This window comes from Ambystoma mexicanum, chromosome 2q (assembly GCF_040938575.1).
Source record: "Ambystoma mexicanum isolate Mex_15411 chromosome 2q, UKY_AmexF1_1, whole genome shotgun sequence".
Classification (NCBI taxonomy): domain Eukaryota; kingdom Metazoa; phylum Chordata; class Amphibia; order Caudata; family Ambystomatidae; genus Ambystoma; species Ambystoma mexicanum.
This window is the reverse complement of record NC_090924.1, coordinates 938,870,207-938,894,643: the sequence shown is the minus strand read 5'-3', so window position 1 is coordinate 938,894,643 and position 24,437 is coordinate 938,870,207. Positions and strand designations below refer to the sequence as shown.

The following is a 24,437-nucleotide window of genomic DNA, read 5'->3' as shown; positions in this document are numbered from 1 at the left end:
TTATAATAAACCTTTATTTGTTATAATAATCCTGGTTGTAAGTGTTTCTGTTGAATCTTTGGTATAGTACAGGTTCAGTATACTTTCATACAGCCCTCTCCCCCTCCTACGATAAGCCTGGCTGATCTGTCTATGCTACTACATACTCAGGTGGTGCAGCCTTATACTAAGAGTGGAGTGGAGTCTTACTAAACCCTTAATTGGACTTCAGAAAAACTGTCCTAACAAATTGTACAGACTACAATTATAATTATAGTATTTTTTAATTATAATTATCATCATAGTCTGTTTTTCAGATGTATTTGCCTCACGATACAGATGACTAATAGGCTTCCCCCTTGTAGATGCATTGGTGCTTTGAAAAAAGATGTACTGAACAGTACGCAAGTATAGCCCTTGAATAAAAACTTTGCAGAAAGCATTTTTTTTTAATAATATTGAAGATGGAATAGGAGAACATAAAGTCTCCCATGCTTTCTGATTTGGAAACTTTGGAACCAGGAAGACAGGGCTCAAATTCCCACCTTCCACACTTCATACATTATGTGATCCTGAGAAAATCACGTTTTATCACAGTGCCTTATTTTCCTTAACTATCTGCAGAGGAAGCCTCTATCATATAGGTTTATACTCAATAGTGTTATTCTGTAAACCATTTTAACAATTTAAATTGGTGAGTGTCTTATGATGTGAGGTGTGTGTACACAGGGTGCAGGTATGGGTTTTGTGGTTTTGGCTGAGGATGCGGGAAGCCAGGTCTGGGTCTTTTGCCATGCCAGCTCATGCTTGACACTGAGAGTAAACTGAGACCCCCTGGTTCAGCAATGGCTCTGCCCTACCAATGAATGCTCTAGCTTGCCACCTCTTAATTTGTTTTAAAACTAAAGATGAGATGAGAGGAGATGAAGCTTTCTAAAAATTTAAAACTAACACATAAATAATTGGGTTAAAATCCCAGCTTCCCAATTCCACCAATTATATTATCCTGGTGATATAATTTTACTATGTTTGGTAAGTGGAAGAATTTACAGGGGCCCGGGTTTCTGAAACCATACACCTAACTGAAAAATATGTTGCATAAAAGGAAATTAATATCGATACTGTCACAATTATTTACGAATACAGTAGCAAATGTAGAACTATGCAATACATAATGATTAACATGCAATTAAAGCATAATGACCCATTTAGTGTTCACTTGAAATACCTGTTGGTTTTTGTTAACATACCACTGTAACTCCAGTGGGCCTCATTACAAGTTTGGGTATTAGTTGTGATAATACCAGAAAACTGAACGTGGTAGCAGTATTTAACTGCCTAATTTAAGATTATCATTGTTCTGAATTGGAGGTCAATGGGGGCAGGCAGAATTACAGTATCTGGTAATTGTGCCTGGATTATTACAGAAACATTTAATGGAGGTAATGCTTTCAAACACTTTTTTTTATTTTATTGGTTTGCTAAATCCATAATAATAAAAAGTTGTACAACTGCAGGTGTTCAGAATTTCTTTTGCCTGTTTTAACACAACATCATCACTAATGGGGCTCAATATATTTCACTGGATAACCCAGGATGGATGTTTTCATAGAAATAATGTTGTTACACTATCCACAAAATCAATCATCAAATTAAATATGAACCTTTCACAGTTCAGTGTAGTTCAACAGTGATAACCTAATTTTTCAAATGCAAAGAACACACACATGCTTAGTGACAAACAAAGAGGGAAGAGGATCAGTGTAGTGCAGGGAATGCAATGGGTTAAGAACAAAAATATGGTGGGTACCATGGCAAAAGATGGCCTTATTCTCATAAATGAAGTACAACAAAAACCATAAATATTCCCTCTATTTTTCCAAAGAAATCACTGCCAGATACATTTAATGCAACAACACTACAGTATGTAATTTCCAGAATGTTAATTTGGAAACTTTTTGGTCAACATAATATGATAGTCAGAATTTAGTACTTGTAACAATTTACCGGACCGATTACCAGGGTTAACATCTGACCTTAAATTCAATACCTCTGTGTCTTCTGCAATGGATTAGTAGGTTTGGAATGATAATATTGGGCCCTTGTGTTTTTTTTTTGTTATATTTTTTTTTGTTGCATTTAACATTTTGTTTATGATTGTATTGTAAAATAAAATGGCGCTGCATCCGAATTACAGTTGAACACATTTTAATTACAAAATGCTTGTTGTGCTGTTGCTGTATTAGATTCTGGGCTTTGTTAGAGGAAAGGACCCGACTGCGTGCTCTTTGGGCATAAGATCAGCTGATTTGATACGTCCGATGAATGTGTATCCAGAACTAATTGTGACCGTGGCTGCAGATCTGAGAGGAGCGCGGGTCTCTGTATGGATCAGTGGGCCTTTAACAGCATTCTATACCTTATAGGAACACCAATAAGGAAGATCTGGCAGACCGCTGGATTGTATTGAATCAGCAACATGGAGTGGGCTTTAGAGCCCACGTGTGATTATTATGGGAGCTGTACACCTACCTCCCATCTCCCAGTGAGCGGCATCATGGGAATGGGTGCTCTTCGATGTAAAGACGCATTGATATCAGATTGAATTGCCCAGAAATACTGTTACATAGTCTTCAGATATTTGCAAGCGGACCCTTGCATCTTATTGGATTACACAGCGGCATTTGAACATATAATGTATGTACTAACAGAGCCCACTACCATACTGGAGAAGGTGTTGAGATCTGGTTTTATCCGTTAGTGGTCAATCAAGTACCTAGTGGTCAATCAAGTCTGCCGTTGTTGGTTGGGGAATGGGGGCAAGGCTATTTGTTACTACCTCCATATACATGTACTGCTGAATTTTGAAAATGAACGAATTTATGCCAATTTATCCAGCATCCCCCTGTAATTAGGACGCTCAACCTTATCCAGACATCGCACTTGAGTACAACCATTCTCTGGTATTACAGCAGTTTGATGCTGAAAGCTGCCTTTATGGATGGACTTTTTTTCTGTATTTTGGAGTTCTAATCTGATGCGACCTACTTGTTTCTAATTTTAGATGGAATTCATAATCTGTTTTAGGTTATACTTCATTTGAATGTTCAATTATTACTATTATTGATGATGAAGTGTTGTGCTTTAGGTATATTATCCCTTTCAAATTAGTTAACCCAGTTTGAACGAATGATGGGCTTTGATAGTTCTAATTATAGTTAGATTTGTACTACTTGGTGATAGGGAAACACGAAAGCTGTGTTATGGTGGGATAGAACACACGTGCTGAGTCAAGGTAGGATGATTGTGTGAGATGGTTGAGACCAATATATGATAAGATGAAGAGCAGATATAATGGCAAAAGTGCGGAGATATGTGGATCCTTAGCAGCTGGACAGGAAGGGCTGGTTGATGCTTGGTAATACGATGGGTTAAAGGGAAATACTGGAATTGTTGTGCAATATAGCAGGGAGGTAAGGGCTGAGGTAGGCGTGAAATTTCAATGGTTAATACTCTTAGAAAGTAATGGCAAGTCCTGAATGTTTGCCATATAATTTTAATAATTAGTTTATAGAGTGTGATTGGATGCCTTGTCAGATTTGTTATTGATTCATTGGCTGAGATTGAAATGAGGTAAATATGAGAGGAGTATAATTGACATTTGCTGACTCACTGGTTCGAGAATCAGCATGTTGTTTAGGGTCTGGGGATAGGGGAATTATAATTTGAAACAGTTGGGCAGATTAATTAATAGAACAGATATGGAAGCTATTTAATGTTAATCTGGGTCACATAAACGGCTGGACAGTTGAAAATGTATTATATTAACTTACCTTTTAGGTTGCTCCTTCTGCTTTGTATCTGTTTCAGAGTTTATGGGTCAGAGTTCACATATGAATATTGCTTTGTCCGGGTAGGTTCAGCTTATGTTTCTAGGCTGAGTACGGTATTACAAATGGATAATGATCTTCGAGTGGTAACAAGGAATGTGAATGGGCTGAACAACATTCCAAAAAGAAAAAACATAATGACATTCTTAAATGATTTGAGGAGCAATGTCTGTTTCATTCAAGAGACGCACCGCATACAGGGAGAACTTGACAATTTAAAAAAGGGTTGGATTGGAAGAGTATTTGGTTCTTCATTCAATACAAGATCAAGGGGAGTTGTGATACTCATTAGGAAGAATGTTCCAATGAAACCTTTGAAGGAAGTGAATGATAGGAGGGAAGGATGATTGTGTTGTTGGTTAATATTCAGGGGACGGAGATCATTTTGTGCAATATATGTGCTCCTTCAGTTGATGATGGTACTGCCCAAGTTATACAGAATCTAAACTGCCAGAATATCATATTAGGTGGAGATTTGAACACCGTTTTAAATCAGGGTTTGGATAGAATGTGACGAGACAGAGCACACAGATATGCAAACGAAAGCTCTAATAGATCTTTTGCAGGAACATAACTTGAGTGATGTATGGAGGTCAGAGAATCCTTTACTTAGGGAATACAGTTTCTACTCTGGGGTGCATGCAGTCTACTCCAGGTTAGATATGCTGTTCACAAGTGAAAAGATGCCAGAAGGTTATGTGACAAGTGAGATTGGAAATATTGTATTGCCAGATCATACATATGTGATGATGAGACTGAAATTAGACTTTACTGTGCAAAAGCAATTTACTTGGCGCCTGAATACCACATTGTTAGACAATAAGAAAATATTGGACAAGTGTTTAGCAGAAGCAGAATATTTTGTGGAGGAGAATTGCACTGGTGAGGTTGGGGCTGATGTGGTGTGGGAGGCATTTAAATGCACAATGAGAGGTATTTTGATTGGGATGGTGAGAGGTCAAAAAAAGAAATTTGAAAACAACAGGAACTAGAATAAGGTATTAAAGAGATTAATAGAAGGTTGTTGCTGGATCCAGCATGCCATGGTTTGGCTCAGGAACAAATTAAATTAAAAAAAGACTTGAAGACACTATTGGTTGAATGTGTGGAGAAAAGGTACTTTAATCAAAAGTATAATTACTTTGAGAAGGGAGAAAAATGTGACCGGTGGTTAGCCTTTAGATAAAGAAAGAGAGAATCAGAGCGGGCTATTACTTCAATCCAGAGTGAAGATGGTAGGATCACTTTTAAACCAAAGGATATAAATGAGGATTTTAGTTTGTTCTATTCGGATTTATACAAAGATGAGGCAAATGTAAATGGAGCTGATGAGGAATTCCTAAATAAAATGGAGATCCCAAAGGTTTTATTGAATGATGCTAAAGTTCTTGTGGAGGACATAACACTAGATGAATTGAGGAATGTGATTGCTATGTTGAATTCTGGAAGGTCCCCTGGCCCGGACGGTTTGCAGATGGAATTTTATAAAATTCTCCCCAATTTTGTGTTAACCCTAATGTTGAATATATTTTCCACTTCGCTATCTAAAAGTTTGCTGCCTGAAACCACAAGGCATGCTATGATTTCAATTCTGTTAAAAAAGATAAGGATCAAGATTTACCATCAAGCTATAGACCAATACGTTTGATTAATGTAGATAATAAGATACTGGCAAACATTTTGGCGATGAGATTAGAATCTATTTTACTGAAGTTAATACATCAAGATCAATCAGGATTTGTGAAAGGGAGGAAAACTTCTAGTAATATCAGGAAACTATTACATACTATATTGAAGGCAACAGATTGTCAAGAGGACTCGGCGGTCCTATCATTGGACGCTGAAAAAGCATTCAACAGAGTTAATTGGGAATTTCTATTTCAGATTTTAGTGAAAATGGGTTTTGGTGTCAAGTTTAGATCTTGGGTTAAATTGCTTTATACAAGCCTGACTGCTGATGTTAGCACGAATGGCCAAAGACCTGAACCTTTCAATTTGGAGCGGGGCACAAGACAGGGATGCCCACTTTCACCCTTGTTATTTGTAATTGTGATTGAGCTATTGGCTATAGCTTTGCTTTCAGACATAGGCATAGAGGGGGTGAGCTGTTCGGGTTTGCAACAAAAAATGTGGCTATATGCTGACGATTTATTGCTTTTGCTAAGAAATCTGAAACCGTCTCTTCCAAAAGTTAGAAGCTTTCAACCAATGTTCAGGTTACAAAATAAACTGGCCCAAATCAGAAGTTTTACCCCTAGCGCACATATACAGCAAGAATGTAGTCACACAGTTGGGGTTTAAATGGTGTGCTGACAGGCTATTATATTTGAGAATTTGAATAACGCCGGAAATTAAAGACTTTATTGTGGAAAATATGAACATGATTTGTTCTGCCTTTAAATTGGACGTTGGGAGGTGGAGACAGCTTCAGCTTTCTCTTTGGGGGAAAGTAAATGCCTTGAAAATGGTCTCAACCCCAAGAATACATTTGGTTTTAGGTATGATTCTGCTGGAAGGTGAGAAAAAGTATTGGATGGAATTGGATAGGATTATTCAGAGCTTCCTTTGGGATCAAAAGCCACCATGACTGAAGCTAAGTAAACTGTATTTACCCTTGTCAAAAGGTGGTCTGGGTGTTCCAAATTCTAAGGCATATCATCTGGCTTTTGTTTCACAATTCCTTGTTGAATTTTTGGAACTGACACCAATGATTGGGTGCTTGCAGAGAGCAGTTTTCACGGTCCACTCACACCAAGAGCAATGTTGATGACTCTATCTACCGGGTCTAAAACAAAAGGTGTGAAAGATCCGATAACTAGAAATTTGAAGATTGCATGGGAGAAATTGAACAGTTGCCTTGGATTTGATGCTTTGAGAGACCTTGTGGCTTCAATCTGGTTGAATCCGTCAATAATGGATGATGGCTAAGGAAATCCAGTGTGCCTATATTATTCCTAATTTTAGTGGAGCAGATTACAGGAAAATAAGGAAAGCAGTAGGTGAAATTAAAGTGAAAGAAGGATTGGATTTGGATCTGTCCAATAGAACTCCAAATTCAGGATAGAAGGGATTAGCCAGCAGAGTTAATGGAATGATTGTTACCGCTTACAATGGAAATGAGTTACTGAGAGAAGAGTGGAGCAGGAGAATTGGAACCGAGATTGATGAAGGAGAGTGGTCCAGTATGTGGGAAAATGTAAAACTATGCTCGTTGGGTTTGATGGAGAGATCACATCAGATCAAAATCTTGAATTGTGTCTTTGGACACATGAACGGCTAGAGAAGAGAGGGATGAGTGATAATTCAGACTGTTGGGCTTGTGTTCAGGAATCTGGGACGCTAGAGCATATGTTATGGGATTGCACTAAGGTGAGAGGTTTTTGGTTGGAGTTTGATAATATCTGTGAAAAAGGTATAGGTGAAAGGCTCATACGATTTTAAAACATTGATATTGGGTAGTGATTTAATGTTAGATGACCTGTCTACGTGTCAGAAAAAATTGATCCTTAGGGGTGCGATGGTAGGGAAAATGATAATTCTCAGAGGTTGGAAGACAACAGAATCTGTTAATATTGCACTGTGGTTTAATGAAATGCATGATTTAGCAGAGATTGAGAGGGAAAATTGCTTTGTATGAAAAATTTGGGGGAAATTCCTCACATTATACTGAACAATTCGATTACGAATGTGAACTCTGAGTTATGGGGGAGTAAGACTTTGATTCTGTTGTATAACCATTTTTAAAATGTGTATCATATGTTTGTTTACTGTGTGATCTTTGTATATAGTTTAAACTAAAAACTTTCAACAACAAAAAATTACATATTTAATGGTACTATTTATCATGAAGTATGCAGGGAAACCAGATATAGCAGAAGAAATGTGAGAAGGAGAATTGTATTGGTAAAGATAAATCGACTCTTAAGGATATGAAATAATTTCAGTTAATAGTTAAAGATAGCAGAAATCTTGCTTGTCCCTTATTAAAAAAAATATGTAGCGTTCTGGAAATGAGCATCAGTGAAAGTGGCTAAAAAAGGTAATCTCTGCAAAGAAACACTTCGAAAACCTTGTGATGAAAACCAGAACCATGTGTAAAAATTGTGGAATTGGGGGGACTACAGGAGGGCATTTCTGAATTGCCCAAATTGATTTCACTTACTGGTTTAATGCCTTTCTTTACCTGTTTATTACAATGCAATTTAATGTTTCGTTGCAGCTAATATCACATTGTCCACAAATTCCTCAAATTCCACCTGTATGCAGATTCCAGGTATTGACATAGAAGGTGAAATGACAAGGTAAGTAAAACTCCCTGTGCTGCTATGTTTCACCAAATGCTCTTAAGGAATGAATTGTGTTTTTGATGTCAAAGTAAGGAAAGTTTTAGGTTTTAAGCTGCTAGAACAATGCACATATATCATCCGGAAGTAGTGCTAGATGGTGATTTGTTTCAGTGCAGGGGACATAATGTGTGTTACCAATGGGTTTGAATGGTGTGGTTTACAGCACAATGTTGGTAACCCATGGAAACATTCTAATAAGAGCCAAGTCAATAACTCTTCATAGGTGCATTTTACAAAACATTATCATGATCTGTGGCCACAATAGAAATCATCAGTGGCCCTGTAAAACACATGTTTGTTGATGCTTGTGCCCACAATATTACAGCACTGCACAATACACTTTGCAATGCCTATCATATGCCCACAATATGTCAATATTGCTGCTGCAAGAATCTCCATGCCGATGATGCCACATTTATCCACGTATTGCCACTGTAAGAGCGTGCTCATGGTAGATGTGCACAATATTTGCTAGGATTGCAACTGTGAAACAATTCTATGCTGGCTGTGTCCATGACTAGCAAGTCTGTCAATGTACAAATATGATTCTGCTGCTTGTGCCCAGTGTACCCATGTATGCCAGTAATTCTAAAAACAACCTTTCCGTGGTGCATAGAAGACATCTCTCATCTGACACTGAAATAATTGTACATGGGGTTGACTGGGGAGAGGGACCTGCTGCGTACCATGGAAACACCACACACGATCAGTCACTCACCCACACTCATTCAAAATGCTTCAAACACACATACTACCCTCTCTACTTATATAATCTGTGATAATGGATTGACTGAACACACCAGAGTCAGAAGTACAAAGGTTAAACTATTTATATTAATGTTATCTAGATGGGTGGAAATAATGCATAAAGGGCCTATGGGAACCAAAAAGGAAATAAGGTTTATTATACTGAAGGTTGTAGGATAAGTCACTTCAAGGTGTCTCATTCTTCTAACTGGGGGCGTAGGAATTGTCAAGGGTCCTCTACTCTATGATACAGTCTCAGAGATCTAGTGTTGAGAACGCTTCTTGATTTAAATGTATTGCCAACTTGCTTCTTGTTGTTTTGAACCCTGGTGATACAGAGCTCTGGAAGCTTCTTGGCAATATCAAACCTCGGAATACATAACTCATTCGCTCCATCTCAAGCCCCTTCTCTCTTCGTTGTGAATCCTGCTCTTTTACCAGATGAGTCCTATGATCCTTTATAGGCCTCTTAAGTAGTTTAATTATACTGGAAAGGTGTTGATTTGTTATTCTCCGGTTTCACCTTATTCCTGGGATGTAATTGTTTATTCCCGGTTTTGCATGTTCAGTCCCAGGTGCTTTCCCCTTTAAATGAGATTTAACAACCATCCTATCATTGTTAATTGTTAACAATTGATCCTACTGTATATTAAGGCAGCAGCCGAGTGCTTAAATGATCCATCCACCATTTTGTAGTTGGGTTAAAGAGCAACAAAAGCCTCACAGCTTCACACAATGGGGCAGTGCCTCCTTGATGCCTCCAGCTGGTCTGCAGCATTTTAGGAGTTAGTGTGTGCCTCTGATCCGCCAGCCAGCACAGACAGATTTATGATACATTTACATAAGTTTAAAGATTTATAAAATGCACGTACTCACAAGCACCATCAAATTCTAAAGTACACATGCGCTTTAGCCAGTGTCACTGAGAAATTATCCCGTTAGCTGATACCCAGGTGCCAGTTGTGTGTGACATTTCTAACGTAGGAAGATCAAATTATGCCTGACAAATATTTAGGTATTCAAAAGGCAAAAAGCAAGCAAACTATAACAGACCGTCACGTGATCTGAAGAGCGAATTCAATTAACTATATATATATATATTTTGTGTTAGTTTTTTTTTAGTTTACCCACAAATTATCAAATGTTTTAAATCAATGTGGGAATGTTGTTACTGAGAAACTGTTGCAAAATAACTAAAACCTTTTATTTTATCCGGCAGATTTGCATACTACTTCACTGGCATTGGCTTTGCTGTGTTTATATTAAGTTTCTTTCAAGTCTGGACAGTTTTGGTGGCTGCCACAAGACAGTCAGCAAGAATCCGCCACAAGTTTTTCTATGCAGTACTTCACCAGGAAATGTCATGGTTTGACGTCAATCAGATTGGAACACTGAACACACGATTAACAGAGTGAGAACATATAATATTTATTGCTTAATGAAAACGAAATCCTAATTTTTTCTGCGATATTGACTGCATCGAGGTTTACTCCAGATTTGTCTTTGATCCCATCTTCCCTTCATTGAAAGTTATATATTCTATTTCAATTAAAAATATTTTCCCTGCTTGTCCTTCACGCTGGATAAGCATTGCTTATCCTGTACTAGCCCACGCAGTGTCATTCAATTTGTTGGCAGCACATCATGTACTTACTGCATTGTCTCTGGAAGCGTCACAAATCCTGCAGTAGTAAGGCTGGTACAGAGTTACAATTTCTGGACCAGTAACCAAAGAGACATTAAAATGATGCCTCCACCTGGATCACTGTCCTGTATAGACATTACATGAGTGATGTTATCTCATCCTTTTAGGTTTTAGACCCCATTGATGTAGGTAGGGGAGATTTGGATTTCGGTCCATCTTGTATTCAGGAAGGTCAAACAAAACCATAGTCCTCCCCACTGCAAATTATGTTTAGGGATATCTCTTGAAGAGCAGTCTGAGATTAAGGAAGGCTTTTTTTGCTTGCATCTCAATTTGGATATTCACTCATGTAATTGTATCAAGGAAGAACAAACCTAGGCTTTTGCCAGCCTGCTTTACGTTTCCCGGTGACTGAACAAGGCAAGGGGGCACAGCATTTAGGTTTGTGGTGAGGGCCTGGAAATCGATCCCCATCTTCACCCTTTTCACATTAAGGGTCCCAATCTTTGCCCATTCGTGTATGGGTCCTACCCATAAGCTTAAAAAATGGCTCTGTAGCCTTCTGGACCATAGGCATTGAGGGAGATACCTCATCAGTATACAGGTAGCGGATGGAACAAAGGTCCCGGACTGCTTTGGTGCAGGGGAGTGTGTAATTACTGAAAAGTGTTGGAAGATGGTCGTTATACCAGTCTCTGTAGAAAAGGGCACTAGCACGTCAGATAAATGTGTCCCGTTGAACTTCCTCCATTTCTCATGGAAAGTGACCAAACCATTACAGTGATCAGACTGAGGGGTTCAGTTGCCACTATCAGAGAACCCTTGTGCATGGCTACACATTGACTGATATGGGGACGAGATAAGATAGGGCCGGAGGATATCTCAGGGGCAACACGCTTATCTTGGAAAGAAGACAATGCAGAGTAACCGGATTGAATCCCGGTCATGCTGGTCTCTGGTAATTCGCGCATTCCAAGAGATGGATAAATGATGAAAAATCATGTTAAAGCTCAGTTTCACCATGCTCTACACATCAGTGGTGCACATCCCTTCACTTTTTTGCATCGGCTATCACTACCCTACTGTGCAGGTCCTCCTTGGTCTTCCACCTTTTGCTGCATGCCACAATTCTGCATTCAGCAGGCCCTGCCAGTTTTCTCCATTGTTTAGCTTCTAGTGCTCCGTGCCTGTTCAAATCAGTTTTCCTCCTACTGTCTTCATTTAGTACATTGGGACGCTCCACTCCAGATTGTTCTGGAGTGATCCTGGTTACAATCTTACTCGTGCCCAAGTCATGGGAAGGGATGTAGTATTAGTTGTACTTAGTTGGTCTCCAGTTTGCAGAATTTCAATGTTGCTGGGATTGCTAGAATTGCCCTCTCTCCTCACCCTCATGTTCTGGCTGCTCTCGAAACAAAGGCGAGCCACTCATGCCAACTCTTTGAAAGTAAACCTAAAAGGAGAGCCGGTTTCATTTCAGAATGAAATCATTTGGCCTTGCTTCATAGCCATTTTCTGAAGGGCATGCAAACTTGTTCCTTTCCAGCATTAGGAAGACTTACCTTTTTATTGGTCCTTGCCATTTGAATTTGAAAGACTCTGTGGGGTTCACTACAAAAGTTGCTGTGTGTTCAAATAAGTACAAAAACGAGGCATAAAATACTTGCGTCAACCTTTACAATTTTGTTTTTCCACTCCAGGGCATTTAAAAAAAAAAATAAAGGCAGGGTAACAAAAAGTTTCCTCCTTGATTCGCACAACCCCTGCAAAAGTGCCTTGTTCAAGCCTGCATGACCTCTTCAAAACAAATGGATTCCTAGGAAATGAGCCTGCATTTAGCACCTGTGATTGCCATCTTTAAAGCATTGACGGGCAGCATTTCAAATTTCACAAACTGAAGAATAAATAAAATAAGAGCCAAAGGGTGATTTTACCTAGTTACACTCTTCCATTTTCCACTCCGTTTTGTGAATTCAGGGAACCCAACAGCACTTAAGTGATAACATGTGTGGCCTCCTGCATACAATTACCAAAATGAGCCCTTTTGTTAAGATTTGGCATTTATAACGCACCAGTACACAAGTGTTTCAAGGCGCAACAAGACGAGGAAGGGGAAACAAAGGGAGGACAAAATAACGATGTTATGAGGCCTTGTGTCATTCAGACTGTGCAGGTGCGGGGAAGAGGGAAAGGGAGAAGTGCTAGGGGGAGCACAAATTTTATGTCAGCTATCATCGTTTTAGGACTCAAATAGGTACATGATGGGTGATTTACTGGTCACAAATTACACAACACTAAGCAGAATATTCTCAAATATCTTCCTCTACGTTGCTAAATGGTTTAAGCAAAACTATGTTCATACTTAAGTCTACATATTTTGAAGAGAACTGAGCAGTGTGTGTGCAGTTTCTCATTTAGTCTCTGGCAGGTCCTGTGCAGCCCTATAGATATCTAATCAATGTTCATCTAGGATTCACAATCCAATAGCAGTTAGAAGCTCTCATCATGTAAAGAAGCAGAGCATCATGTAAAGAAGTTCTACAAACCATACACCTGTGTATGTTTGGGTGCTAAATCGGCTTGAAGGTATTTTTTTAATTTACTGAGGGATTACTGACTCAGTGTAACTCTTTGGAGTTGAGAATCGTCTTAATAGCTTCACTCTTTGCCTCTCATTTCAGTGACATCAATACTATCCACGAAGGTCTTGGTGATAAAATCTGCATTTTTGTCCAATATTTTTCCACCTTTTTGACTGGAATCATCATTGGATTTGTAAAAGGCTGGAAACTGACTTTGGTTATTTTATGTGTCAGTCCACTTCTTGCGTTATCTGCTGCGATTTGGTCAAAGGTAGGTTAAAACCAATGCATTGTGAAAGACCATGTTTCTTGAAATTAATAACTCAAGTTGAAATTGGGCAAGCCAGGTGTCAGTCGTCAGCTTTTCCCATCGGGACAAGTGGTGCAGGTTTAAGCACATTTCAATAAGTAATTATTTTTGTGTTCTGTGTAGAAAAAAGCTAAAAAAAACCTATGTGCTTTTGTTAATATCATACTTACATTTTCAGACCGTAGAGATAAAATTGCAAAAAAGAGTTTACTTGTAATTCTGTGGAATTGCCTCCAAACCTATTTGCTGTTACCTTGGTCATGTGGCATTGCCTGCCATGCGATTCGGAGTGGGTGGTATGGCGATGCCATTCCCTTTGTTTGGAGTTTATAGGACTCTACTGGGATTTTTGTTGGATTCACTGTGTGGAAATAACATTAGGGAAAATCTGCACGAGTTTTGTACACAAATTCAAGGTCAAACTCAGAATTCAGTAGTGCAGTGCAGTAAATGCAGCGGTAATACCGTTACCACCCGAAAATCTGCAATAATGTGATTACCACCACTTTTTTTACCTCCCCACCATACTCCAAATGATGGCGATAGAAGTCAAGTTAATAAAATAATGGCCTTTTGAATTGTATCAAATCTGAATTAAACTAAGTATATTGAGGTTACTACATTCTCACAACATTTTTAAAATATATGGCAGAATTATCGTCCCTTAATGACTTGCTTGAAATTCTGATTCTATAGCACAGTGTTTTATGTTGAGTGGATTTTGTATAACACATTTAACAGTGTCTAGTCCCTTGTATTCAGTAGTAGTTTGCGTGAATTAAGCCATCAACCCTGCATTCACCTGAGGACAGGGCCAGTAACCGCTTGCTAGCCTGAACCGAAGGCATTTATTTATTTATTACATTTATTACACGCCCAAACCCTAGGGTATCACGGCATAGTTACAGATAACTTTGTCATTAAACTTAGCAAAGTTTGCTTGCATAATTACAAATAGGCACAGTTACAGAGTAGACATAGAGGCATACATTATTAATATACATACGATGAGATAATACAGAGGCCAGATGTATTTACAGTGATCAGCTCATGCTACCAATAGGTATGTTGCCTATTAGCCCTGGGGAAACTAGCAGTACCTATGGTGCTTGATTTTTGTTTGCTAATATTGGTTGAATAACCAAGTTTTGAAAGATTTTTTTTTAATCGCGGCAGGGATACCTCATTATTAATAATTATTGGGAGAGAGTTCCAGTGTTTGCGGGCCATGACTAGCAAGCTGCTACCTCCTGCTCTAGAGCATTTGTAACGAGGGATCTCGAGGAGCAAATTATTGTTGGTTCTGAGCATCCTGCAGGATGTTTTTTTCTTGATGGAGTTGTTGATATAAGTAGGGGCTTTGTTGGTGAGGCATTTATGAGTGACACATAATGTTTTGAATATGATTCTAGCCTTAATGGGAAGCCAGTGAGTCTCCCTCCTGATCCTAGAGATGTGATCGGATTTTTTTATTCCTAGACCAGCCCTTAATGCTTTGTTCTGCATTAGTTGTAGTTTGCTAATGTTGGGGATGGATGATCCTAGTAATAGTGCATTACAATAGTCCAGCTTTGATAGTATCAGGGCTCTAGCCAGAGTAATACAGTTTGTGGGTGTGAGGAACTGGCGGCTTAATGCAATTAGTTTAGATGTATATGATGTGGATGAGGAGAGTGCTGAGATATGTTTAACTATAGTAAGGTTGGCATCTTAGTACACTCCTATGTTTTGATTTGTTTAAGTACTTGAATCATCATACCATCGATGTTCATAGAGGAGTAATCTAGGTGAAGAGTACCTATTTTGGTTTGGGAGCCCACAATGTGAATCTATGTCTTCTCATTGTTAAGGCAAAGGCTATTCAAAGCCATCCAATTCTGGATAATAGCATAGACTGTGATAATGGTCAGTGTGTCTTGGTAGTAATTCCGTGAGATTGGTATAAGGATTTGGGTGTCATCTGCAAAGTTAGTTGTTCAAGTGGAACAAGGGTCTCAGTGAGAGCTCAGGACCATTATCGGCCCTGTTGGCCACCAAACAAGGGCATGATCGATATTTCTGATGGTGCTAAGTGTGGTTTTCAGGAGGAGCATGCCCAAATTCCCTGACAAAAACTAAAGATGGACACCATCGAAATGTTAAAGGACTAAATTCCTTTTATAGTTTTCATGGCTGCCATAACTGCCACAGACAGCGGGTGGGGACAAGGTCCAGGAGCGAGAGGGTGTGGTGGGCATGGACATGGGTGGGGGCAGTGGCTGGTGCACGGGAGTCTTATTTTAGGAAAGAGGCCAGGGCTGCATGTAGGGGCTGTAGGAAAAAGGTCAAAAGCAACATTGCCACATGGGGGGAAGGGCGGGGGTAGAGTTGCCAGGGCCAGGAAAAATGTGAAATGGTTAATGTGGAACACTGTACATATTCCAGGCTGCCTGATTGGCCAGTGCTTTTTTTCGAGTTCACTGTTGTGGGATTCTGGATAGCCAATCCTAATGACATTTAACGCGTTGGTCTAACCAAACTCTCTGAGTGGCATAGGCTGGGAATTAAGGCTAAGACTTGGGAGAAAGGGGCTTATTGGAGCGTACAGTTGACATCAAATAAAGCTGACAAGTATTTGGCTGTCCCAACAGATGTATTAATATATACTATTTATTAAAAGAACATGCATGCATTAAAAGTCAACACTACTACTAGCTAGACAAAAACAAAATCTGCACATATACAAAGTTGGGAAGCCACAGAAGGGCCAATTCCCATTTTAACATACACAAAGTGTAATTAAACAGTGGAAAACAAACCACAGCATTAAAATGAGACGGAAAAGACCATAAAAAAGTTGGACAGCAATAGCATGCACCTTTAAAAGTATATGCTAAAGCCTAAAACTTCTGTTTAACCAGGTGAACAACCATAGCTCTAATGGAACCAATTCAAACAGAAGTACTTGGAAAGGGGGTAAAGGACGTAAGCTTGTCCCCAAACGGGAGGTTAATTTCTCTTAGATCATGAAACACCAAATTTCATTAAAAGGTTTCTCCCAAATGTACGATGCAACTCCCAATTCCTATGCACCGAGAGGTCCCCAGAAAGGAATCCTAGACCATAACTCCCATTCCCATAGTTGGGTAAAGGTAATTGTAAGGATGGGACTTTCCGCCCATTGAATCCCTATGGGAACATGGGGCTAATGTAGTGAGACTCTCCACAGTCCAGTGGTAAGTTCCTTAGTTGCTTTATTCAGTTGTTTGGTAAGTTACATCACAAGTCCATATGACAGGAGCTGGACCCACTGGTGCCTACCACCAAGGCCACATCCTTCCAACTGCCTGGATGGAGCACCTGGGTTGGCACACTCCCAAATATTCCACACCAAGACATTCAGTCAACTGGTGACCTCATACCCTCTGACAACACCCTCACATCCTTCAATCACATATACACCCAAGACATTAGAATACACATAGCAGCAGCTTCCATGGTGGTATATATTGCACCCTGTCATGGTGCTCTAGTCGCAACACATCCAAATTCCAATTTCAAGAATAACAACCCCCAGTTAAGTAGGGGATGCTGGGGACAATTGCACCTTTCGTCCGGTTGCAGCAGGACTAGTGGTGGTTCCAGTCTCTTGCAGTATGATCAGTCCCAGGCCCACCCTATGGATAAGGCTGACAACCATGAAGGATGACTGTTTTGACTAACATGACACTTTAGGTGCAGTGATTTGGTTTGGTGATCTTGCACTAGGTCAATAAGGCCACAGACCACTGAGTGATTGAATACAGGCTCCAGAGAGCACCCTCTCCATGGTAGACCACATCAGCATCAAATGTCCAGTTTGGTGTCTCGTAAGCAAGGCCCACAGCAGAGAGGATGTCCATGCAGCAATGGTGTCTCTTCTGAGGTCTAGCAGTGAAGCTGTGCAGGATTTCAGACTAGTTCAACCCACCAATCTTAAGGAAGACAGCTCTTGGTAAGGTGGTTTCCTTGTCATGCGAACATTGTCCAGAGGTTCTCATGCAGATGTATTTGTCAATGATGCTTCTCAGCTGCAGTCCTCTGGTGTTCCTTTTGTGTTTTGCTTTGTGCTATCTTCAGTTTTTGGACTCTTCGAATGGGTAACACCCAGAATAGTTCCAGACCCTCTCCTTTTCCCAAATCCAGGCAAGGAGCAACCCCCAACCATCCAGTGGTATGGACCTGTAGCATTTAAAAATGTAGAGGATGCCCAATCTTACAAATCCCCTGGCTGGAATGTCGGTCAAGACAGACAAATAACCAGATTCAGTCAAGAAGTCCAAGGCATGATGCAACAAAAGAGCATGATCAAATGCGCCTGTTCTTGGCTTGTAACTGCAGGAAGATACTCAAAAAGGCATTATTGCAGTAAACATTCTGGTGTACATTGGTGCAGTTTATAGAAAAATAAAGCTACGTTCACCTCCACCAACCTGTTCAGTGCACATCAAAAAGGGAACAAAAGTTATCCAATCTATAAAGAGAACAATTGTTCCTGCAGCTCCACACTTATTGTGGTCTGTGCTACATTAACTTACCCCTTGAAAGGATGTCGCGGGAGGAGAGTGGCACTCGAGTGGCATGGTTTTGGGCAAAAACCATTTATTCTTCAAAGAAAATTAGGAACACCCCCCCCCCAATCTTTTTCTAACTCTAAGAGGGGTTTTGCTGCCTCAACTAAAATACAAATAAAAATGGGAATGTCTGGAAATAAAAGTCCACTGTTCAGTGTCAAAATCCTATTTCTATCCCTTACACTTGAAAACAAACTAAAGTCTTTTGCTTTCGTCTTAGTCCTAACCTTCCTCGTCACAGTATTGGTAGTACTATTGCTGTAATAAGAAATGCATGGGGGAACTTATGTGATCAGAGGAAGGTGAAGAAGGTGTGGGAATAATGTTGGATGAGGGTGTATTATACCATGTTATCTCATGATGTCCTACCTGTATCCCAAAGGGGAATTCCCTCCCCATGCGATCTACCCCAAGGGGGACTATCAGGTAGTGACCTCACATCCCTGGCCTCATTGAAAGGTTCTCCCTCTCGGGGAGAAGGAACAACATTGTACGATTCTTCACACCCTTGAGTTATGATCTTACTCCGCTCACACAAAGTTCAGAGCTTTGGATCATCACCAAGCTGTTCTAACTTTGAGGTTCCTTGGCTATGGCATATGGAATAGCATTAGTTTAACAAACACAAAATGTGATATTGTGCTTGAAATATGTAGCAATGACTAGTAGGATTTGTGGATATGTGAATGAGTTATACCAAATCTGCTCAAATCCTCAAATTACTGCCAAAGGATTTTCCATTTTATTACTCAAAAGGAATATAATGATTAATTCACATAATGTCACCTAATAGAACCCTGATGTCGGCTAAACCTGTTAAAAACAAACATTTCATAATGACATTGTATATATTGAAAAGCTAACATGTCCTAAATTGTGTTCAATCAGCAATCCAAGATGACCAAACGCATACATATAAAAGTTAAATTAACACATTTAGAAAAAACATGTACACGTATACAAGGTAAATATCTTTAATGGCCTATTTCTAGAACAGTAGAACACTCGGCTCAGTTTTCCTTTTTTGGGTAAAACAATAAGGTACATTAATTACCCAGTATAATAACCAGTTTTGAACATTACACTTAATGTTGAGTAACTTACGTTTTAGCTTCTCTCTGCAGTGTCATTTTAAAGCCAGGATTTTTCAGGATCAAAACACCTGAAACATGGGAATTGGAGCAACACTTATTAGGAAAGGTCTGCAAAAAAAAAAAAAATCAAGAAGGTCATAAACTCCACAGTCAAAATTAAAGATAACTGAGAGCACTACCCTCCACGTATCTGTGTACTGTTAAACAACAAGACATCTAACATATTGTGTGTCTGTAGGACAATGTATTGAAGCTCCTTATGTGCACTGAACAAGATTCTGCTATAAAACCATTGGTGATTGCAGTTCTCGGTCTACAAGTAACAAAGTTCACATTGTGTATCTTAAACCCTTTACATGGACCAATCATAAAAAGGATTACACTGAAGACACTGTTTGAAGGCGAGATTTTGTCATTCACAACTCACAGAATGTTGACATTTTCATCTAAGTAAGCAGTGTCAGTAGTATGTCTCCTAACTACAAAAAATTTGAATTAGTGTTGACCCAGCAGGAAGTGGTTTGCTGCAACAGAACGAGTTAAAATGAATCAACAGCATGAGCAGCCAATCTGCCACATTGTATAGGATGCAACTAGTCATCCAGAGTATAGAGTAACGTGCTGGCCACAGGTTTCACAGACACGCCAAAACAAATAGCATTGTTAAGTCATTTAGAAAATATCGGACATCAGGTGGGTCAATGGAAGAATAATCAATCACTTACTCATGTAGTGTGCAGTGGTACTCCATCTGCACTTCCCAGGTCACACACACACACATTCTATTTCATATACTATGACCAACACCAATTGAAAATGGGTATGTGTATACACACAAGTCAGTGGAATAAATAGCCCAACCAATCAACACACTCGAACAAAAAGCCAAGGCATACAATCAGGCATTCTAATATCTTTAAATTAGAGATAACTTATAAGGGTGGGACATTTCACCCACTCATTCAGATCCCTACGGTGGCTGTTTTATCATATTACCAATTTCTCTTCGGGGAAACGATGATGCTTAAGTCGAATAATTCAAATCATCTGTTTTGCGTTGGTCGATCATTTGCCATGACTGGTCCATGTCAGTGTGTTGGTGGTGAGTGTAATGTTGAGCTAAGACATGCCTGCAAGGTGCCTGCTCCAATTTTGGACCGCATTATGGGTGGTCATTGCACATGTTGTGAAGCCAATGTATAAACAGTAACCGTCATAAGATTACAGTATTTTACATTTCATGATTAGCAATTGGTGTGTTACAGAACTCTAAATAGATCTGCCAATGCTTGAATCTTCAAACTAACATTTTCTTCCTACCTGAATGTCTTTCCAGCTGTTAGCAACGTTGACTGTGAAAGAACTGTCTGCCTACTCGAAAGCAGGTGCTGTGGCAGAGGAAATTCTGACGGCAATACGGACAGTGGTTGCCTTTAATGGACAGCAGAAAGCACTACAGAGGTACACTTGTCTGAATATGTACTATTTAAACTAGGGGAAATGATTTTTACAATATGTATTAGAGGTATTGAAGCATCTTTTGTACTTTGTTCCAAAAATGGCAGCCCACCATAGCATTCAAGCACTTGCATGGTGCCTGTCGAGGTACAGGAAACCTCCAAAGAGGCCTTCCATAAAAAAAGATCTGTCACTCTGGGTGTCCAAATGTGTAATACGTTACACCATGAAAATAACACGCAGACGCGGAGCCTTCATTCAACACGTCTTTATTCTTCTACACACGATCTCCGAATCCCCACCCTACGTCATATCCCGTCCCTCCCCTTCCTGCTGCCCCGTGTTCCTTCACACGTGACAAGGGAGGAATGTGACGACATCACACCCCCCCGATACTAAACATTAAGTTCACTATCAGGGCATCTCCTCAATGAGACGCGGTGGTCGACGTCGGGATCTCTGAGGCCTCCAGTTACTTCTTTCACGCGACTCCTGAGGTGTCCAGCGGAGCTCATCAGTGTCGGAATTTTCTTGGTCTCCTTCGTAGGGTGCATCTCGCATCAGAGTGTCCATTGGTATGCACGGTTCGATCAGTGGTATGATCCCGGGCATCTTTTTGAAATGAGAGCTGTTTCTTGTTATTGTGTGCGCTGCTCCCTCAGCTGTGATGAGAGAGCCTTTCCTCTGTGTGATGGTGAGGGGCTCTGCATTGAACGACGCCATGTTTTTGCGGTGTTGGGGCTGTCGCACTACGACGATGTCCCCTGGCTCCAAATTATTATCCTCGGCCCTCCTTCTCTTGTCTGCCATGGTTTTCATATTCATTTTCTGGGCCGCATCATGTAGTCTCATTTCAGTGTCTCCTTGGTACCGTTCTTCCTCTAGTTCTATGTGCGGTAGTCTGGTTCGCACATTTCTGCCAAACATGACTTCTGATGGTGACTTGCCAGTGGTACTGTGTGGGGTGTTTCGGTAGTCTCTCATTAATTTGCATAATAATTTTTCCAGCGGCTCTCCCGTCAAACGAGCTATTTGCGTGGTTCTTTTAATACTTCCCATGAACCGTTCAACTGTGCCGTTCGCTTGAGGCCACAGCGGTGTTACTTTCCTGTGGTGGAAGCCCATGTATTCGGCAAAGGTTTTAAAATCTTGTCCAGTGAATGGTGGTCCATTGTCCGATTTTACCACCTTTGGAATTCCGTATGTGGCAAACATCCTGTCCAATGCGGGGATAGTGTGATGTGCTGCTGTTGATGACACAATTTGGGCGTCTGGGAATCTCGAGTATTCATCGATGACCACCAAGACATATTCACCCCCTTCCAGAGGACCATAATGATCTACGGCAATTTCTTCCCAGGTTCCGTTGGGCAAATCAGTCATTTTGAGGGGTTCTGGTCTGGTTTGTGGGTTAAGAACTACGCACGTGGGACATGTTTTCAATAGTTCTTCCACTTGAGTATCCATCTGAGGAAACCATACCCTTTGTCTTAACATCCTTTTTGTGGACATTATTCCTCGGTGTCCCTCATGTGCAAGATCAAGGACTCTTTTTCTTAGTGAGCGAGGAATAACCAGTTTTGTCCCCTTTAGTAAAAGTCCCTCTGTTTCTGCAAGTTCTTCCTTTACCGTGAGTAAACAGGTGATGTCTTGCTTGGTTTCTTCTTCTGCACTTTCCTTGAGTTGTTTTGCTTGTTTCCAATGTCCTGTTTCAAGACATCTCATAATGATCTGTATTGCGGGGTCCAGATTGGTTTCTCTGGCTATTTGTTCCATATCCAGTCCTTGTGGTGTGCATTCTTGGACCACATACATAATGTATTGATCTGCAATGGATGGATCGGAGTGGCAGTCTTGATTGGGATGGCGTGAAAGAAAATCTGCTGGATTCTGTTCCTTTCCGGGTCGATGAATAATGTTGAATTGATAGTCCTGTAGCCTTAAGGCCCATCGAGCTATTCTGGGAGGCATCTTGGCTTGAGCATTGCCGTAGATGAATAGTAGTGCCTGGTGGTCGGTGACTATGGTGAAAGGTTTTCCATATAGGAACAGATGAAAATGTTCGCATGCCCACACGACCGCCAAACCTTCCTTCTCCGCTTGTGAATACGCTTGTTCAGTCTTTGAGAGGCTACGACTGGCATATGATACTATGTGTATGCTCTGGTCATCCTTGTGATCTAGTTGAGTTAGAATGGCTCCTAGGCCGACTGGACTAGCATCCACTATCAATTCCGTGTGTTTCTGTGGGTCAAAGTATGCCATGTTTTTGGCATCAGCAATGCGATCCTTGATGATTTGGAACGCCCGTTGGCATTCGTCTGTCCATCGGAAATCGACGTTCAGTTTGGTGAGGGCTCTCAAGGGTGCACTGACGGATGCAAAATCCTTAATGTATCTCGTGCAATAGCTTGCTAGACCAAGAAATGATCGCAAGTCGGTGACAGATGTCGGTGGTGTTGTGTTTGTGAGTGCGTTGACTTTCTCGGGATCTGGAGTCATCCCATTTTTGGAGAAGATGTGACCGAAAAATCGCAGGGTTGGTTTTCTGAATTCACATTTGTCCTTATTCAGGGTGAGGTGTGCTTCTTCCAGCGCCATGCATACGCGCATGAGGGTGTCGTCGTGCTGTTCTTGGGTCTGTCCAAACACTAGGATGTCATCACTATAGTTCAGACAATTCGGTACGTGCTTTATTATATTGTGAATTTCAGACTGAAATATTTCGGCTGCTGAAGAAACTCCAAAACTGAGCCGCTTGTATCTGTAGAGGCCCAGGTGAGTAGCAAAAGTGGTAATGTACCTGGACCTTTTGTGAAGTTCCAACTGATGGTACCCCTTATTGAGGTCCAATTTTGAAAATACTGTGGCTCCGTTGAGCAAATGCACCATGTCTGTTATTCTGGGAGATTGATGACGTTCTCTTAAGATTGCTTCATTTGGTCTTCTCATGTCCACGCAAATGCGAATGTCAGCAGAGTCTTTTTCCGGGACTGGTACAATGGGGGATACCCAAGGAGTGGGGCCTTCAGCAGGTTCGATTATGTCCGCTTCCAAAAGTTTCAATAATTCGTTTTCTACTTGCTTCTGTATGTTGATGGGAATACCACGGTAGTGTTGTGCTACCGGAGGGATGTTGCTGTCTATGTGTAGTTCAATTTGTCTGTCCTTCAATTTTCCAAGTCCTCTGAATAACGCAGGGAAAATCTTGTCAATGTTGGCAGTGGGATCTAGGTGCTTATGCATCATGAGTCTGTACAAAACATGAATTAGACCCATGTCGACTGCGGACTTGTAGCTAAGAATGCATCCACTATCCGTGGCTGCTTCGAGGACATGCATGGGTATTTCCTTTACGTGATCTTTGTATCGACATGATGCCGTGAAAAAGCCTTTACAAGGTAGTGGCGTCTTGGAGCCATATGGAAAAATGAGTGCTCTCGCTGGTTGTAGTCGTGGTGCATTTGGCATGTTGTTGTACACTTCCTCACTCACTACATTTACAGTGGCTCCCGTGTCGACCAGAAATTCAGCAGCCACTTGGTTGACATTTATGATGAGAGTAGGGCTATTCTCTTTCGCCGTAGGGTTTCCCAGTGCATATAGGTAGCCTTTTATCCTTGGTTCTCCTTTGCGTGGATTTGATTCCTTCTTGGGTTTGTCCTCTGATGAGGTGCTGGAGATGCTGTCAGAATGTGATTGTTCCACCAGACACCTGACATATCGCCGGGGGCGTCTTCTCCGCCCGGAGGATGAAGGTTTGTTGTCGCGCCACTCATGTGTGGGTTTTGATT

General features: G+C 40.6%; 1 protein-coding gene across 1 annotated transcript in view; it reads left to right on the top strand.

Moving 5' to 3' along the window:
• Positions 1 to 24,437, top strand: part of LOC138569863 (ATP-dependent translocase ABCB1-like) — a 217,194-nt gene that overhangs the window by 89,575 nt on the left and 103,182 nt on the right. Inside the window, exons 6-9 of the mRNA XM_069648247.1 lie at positions 8,089 to 8,170; positions 10,182 to 10,373; positions 13,289 to 13,460; positions 20,522 to 20,646. Coding sequence (XP_069504348.1) covers positions 8,089 to 8,170; positions 10,182 to 10,373; positions 13,289 to 13,460; positions 20,522 to 20,646 — 571 coding nt within the window. The remainder of the gene's footprint in view (positions 1 to 8,088; positions 8,171 to 10,181; positions 10,374 to 13,288; positions 13,461 to 20,521; positions 20,647 to 24,437) is intronic.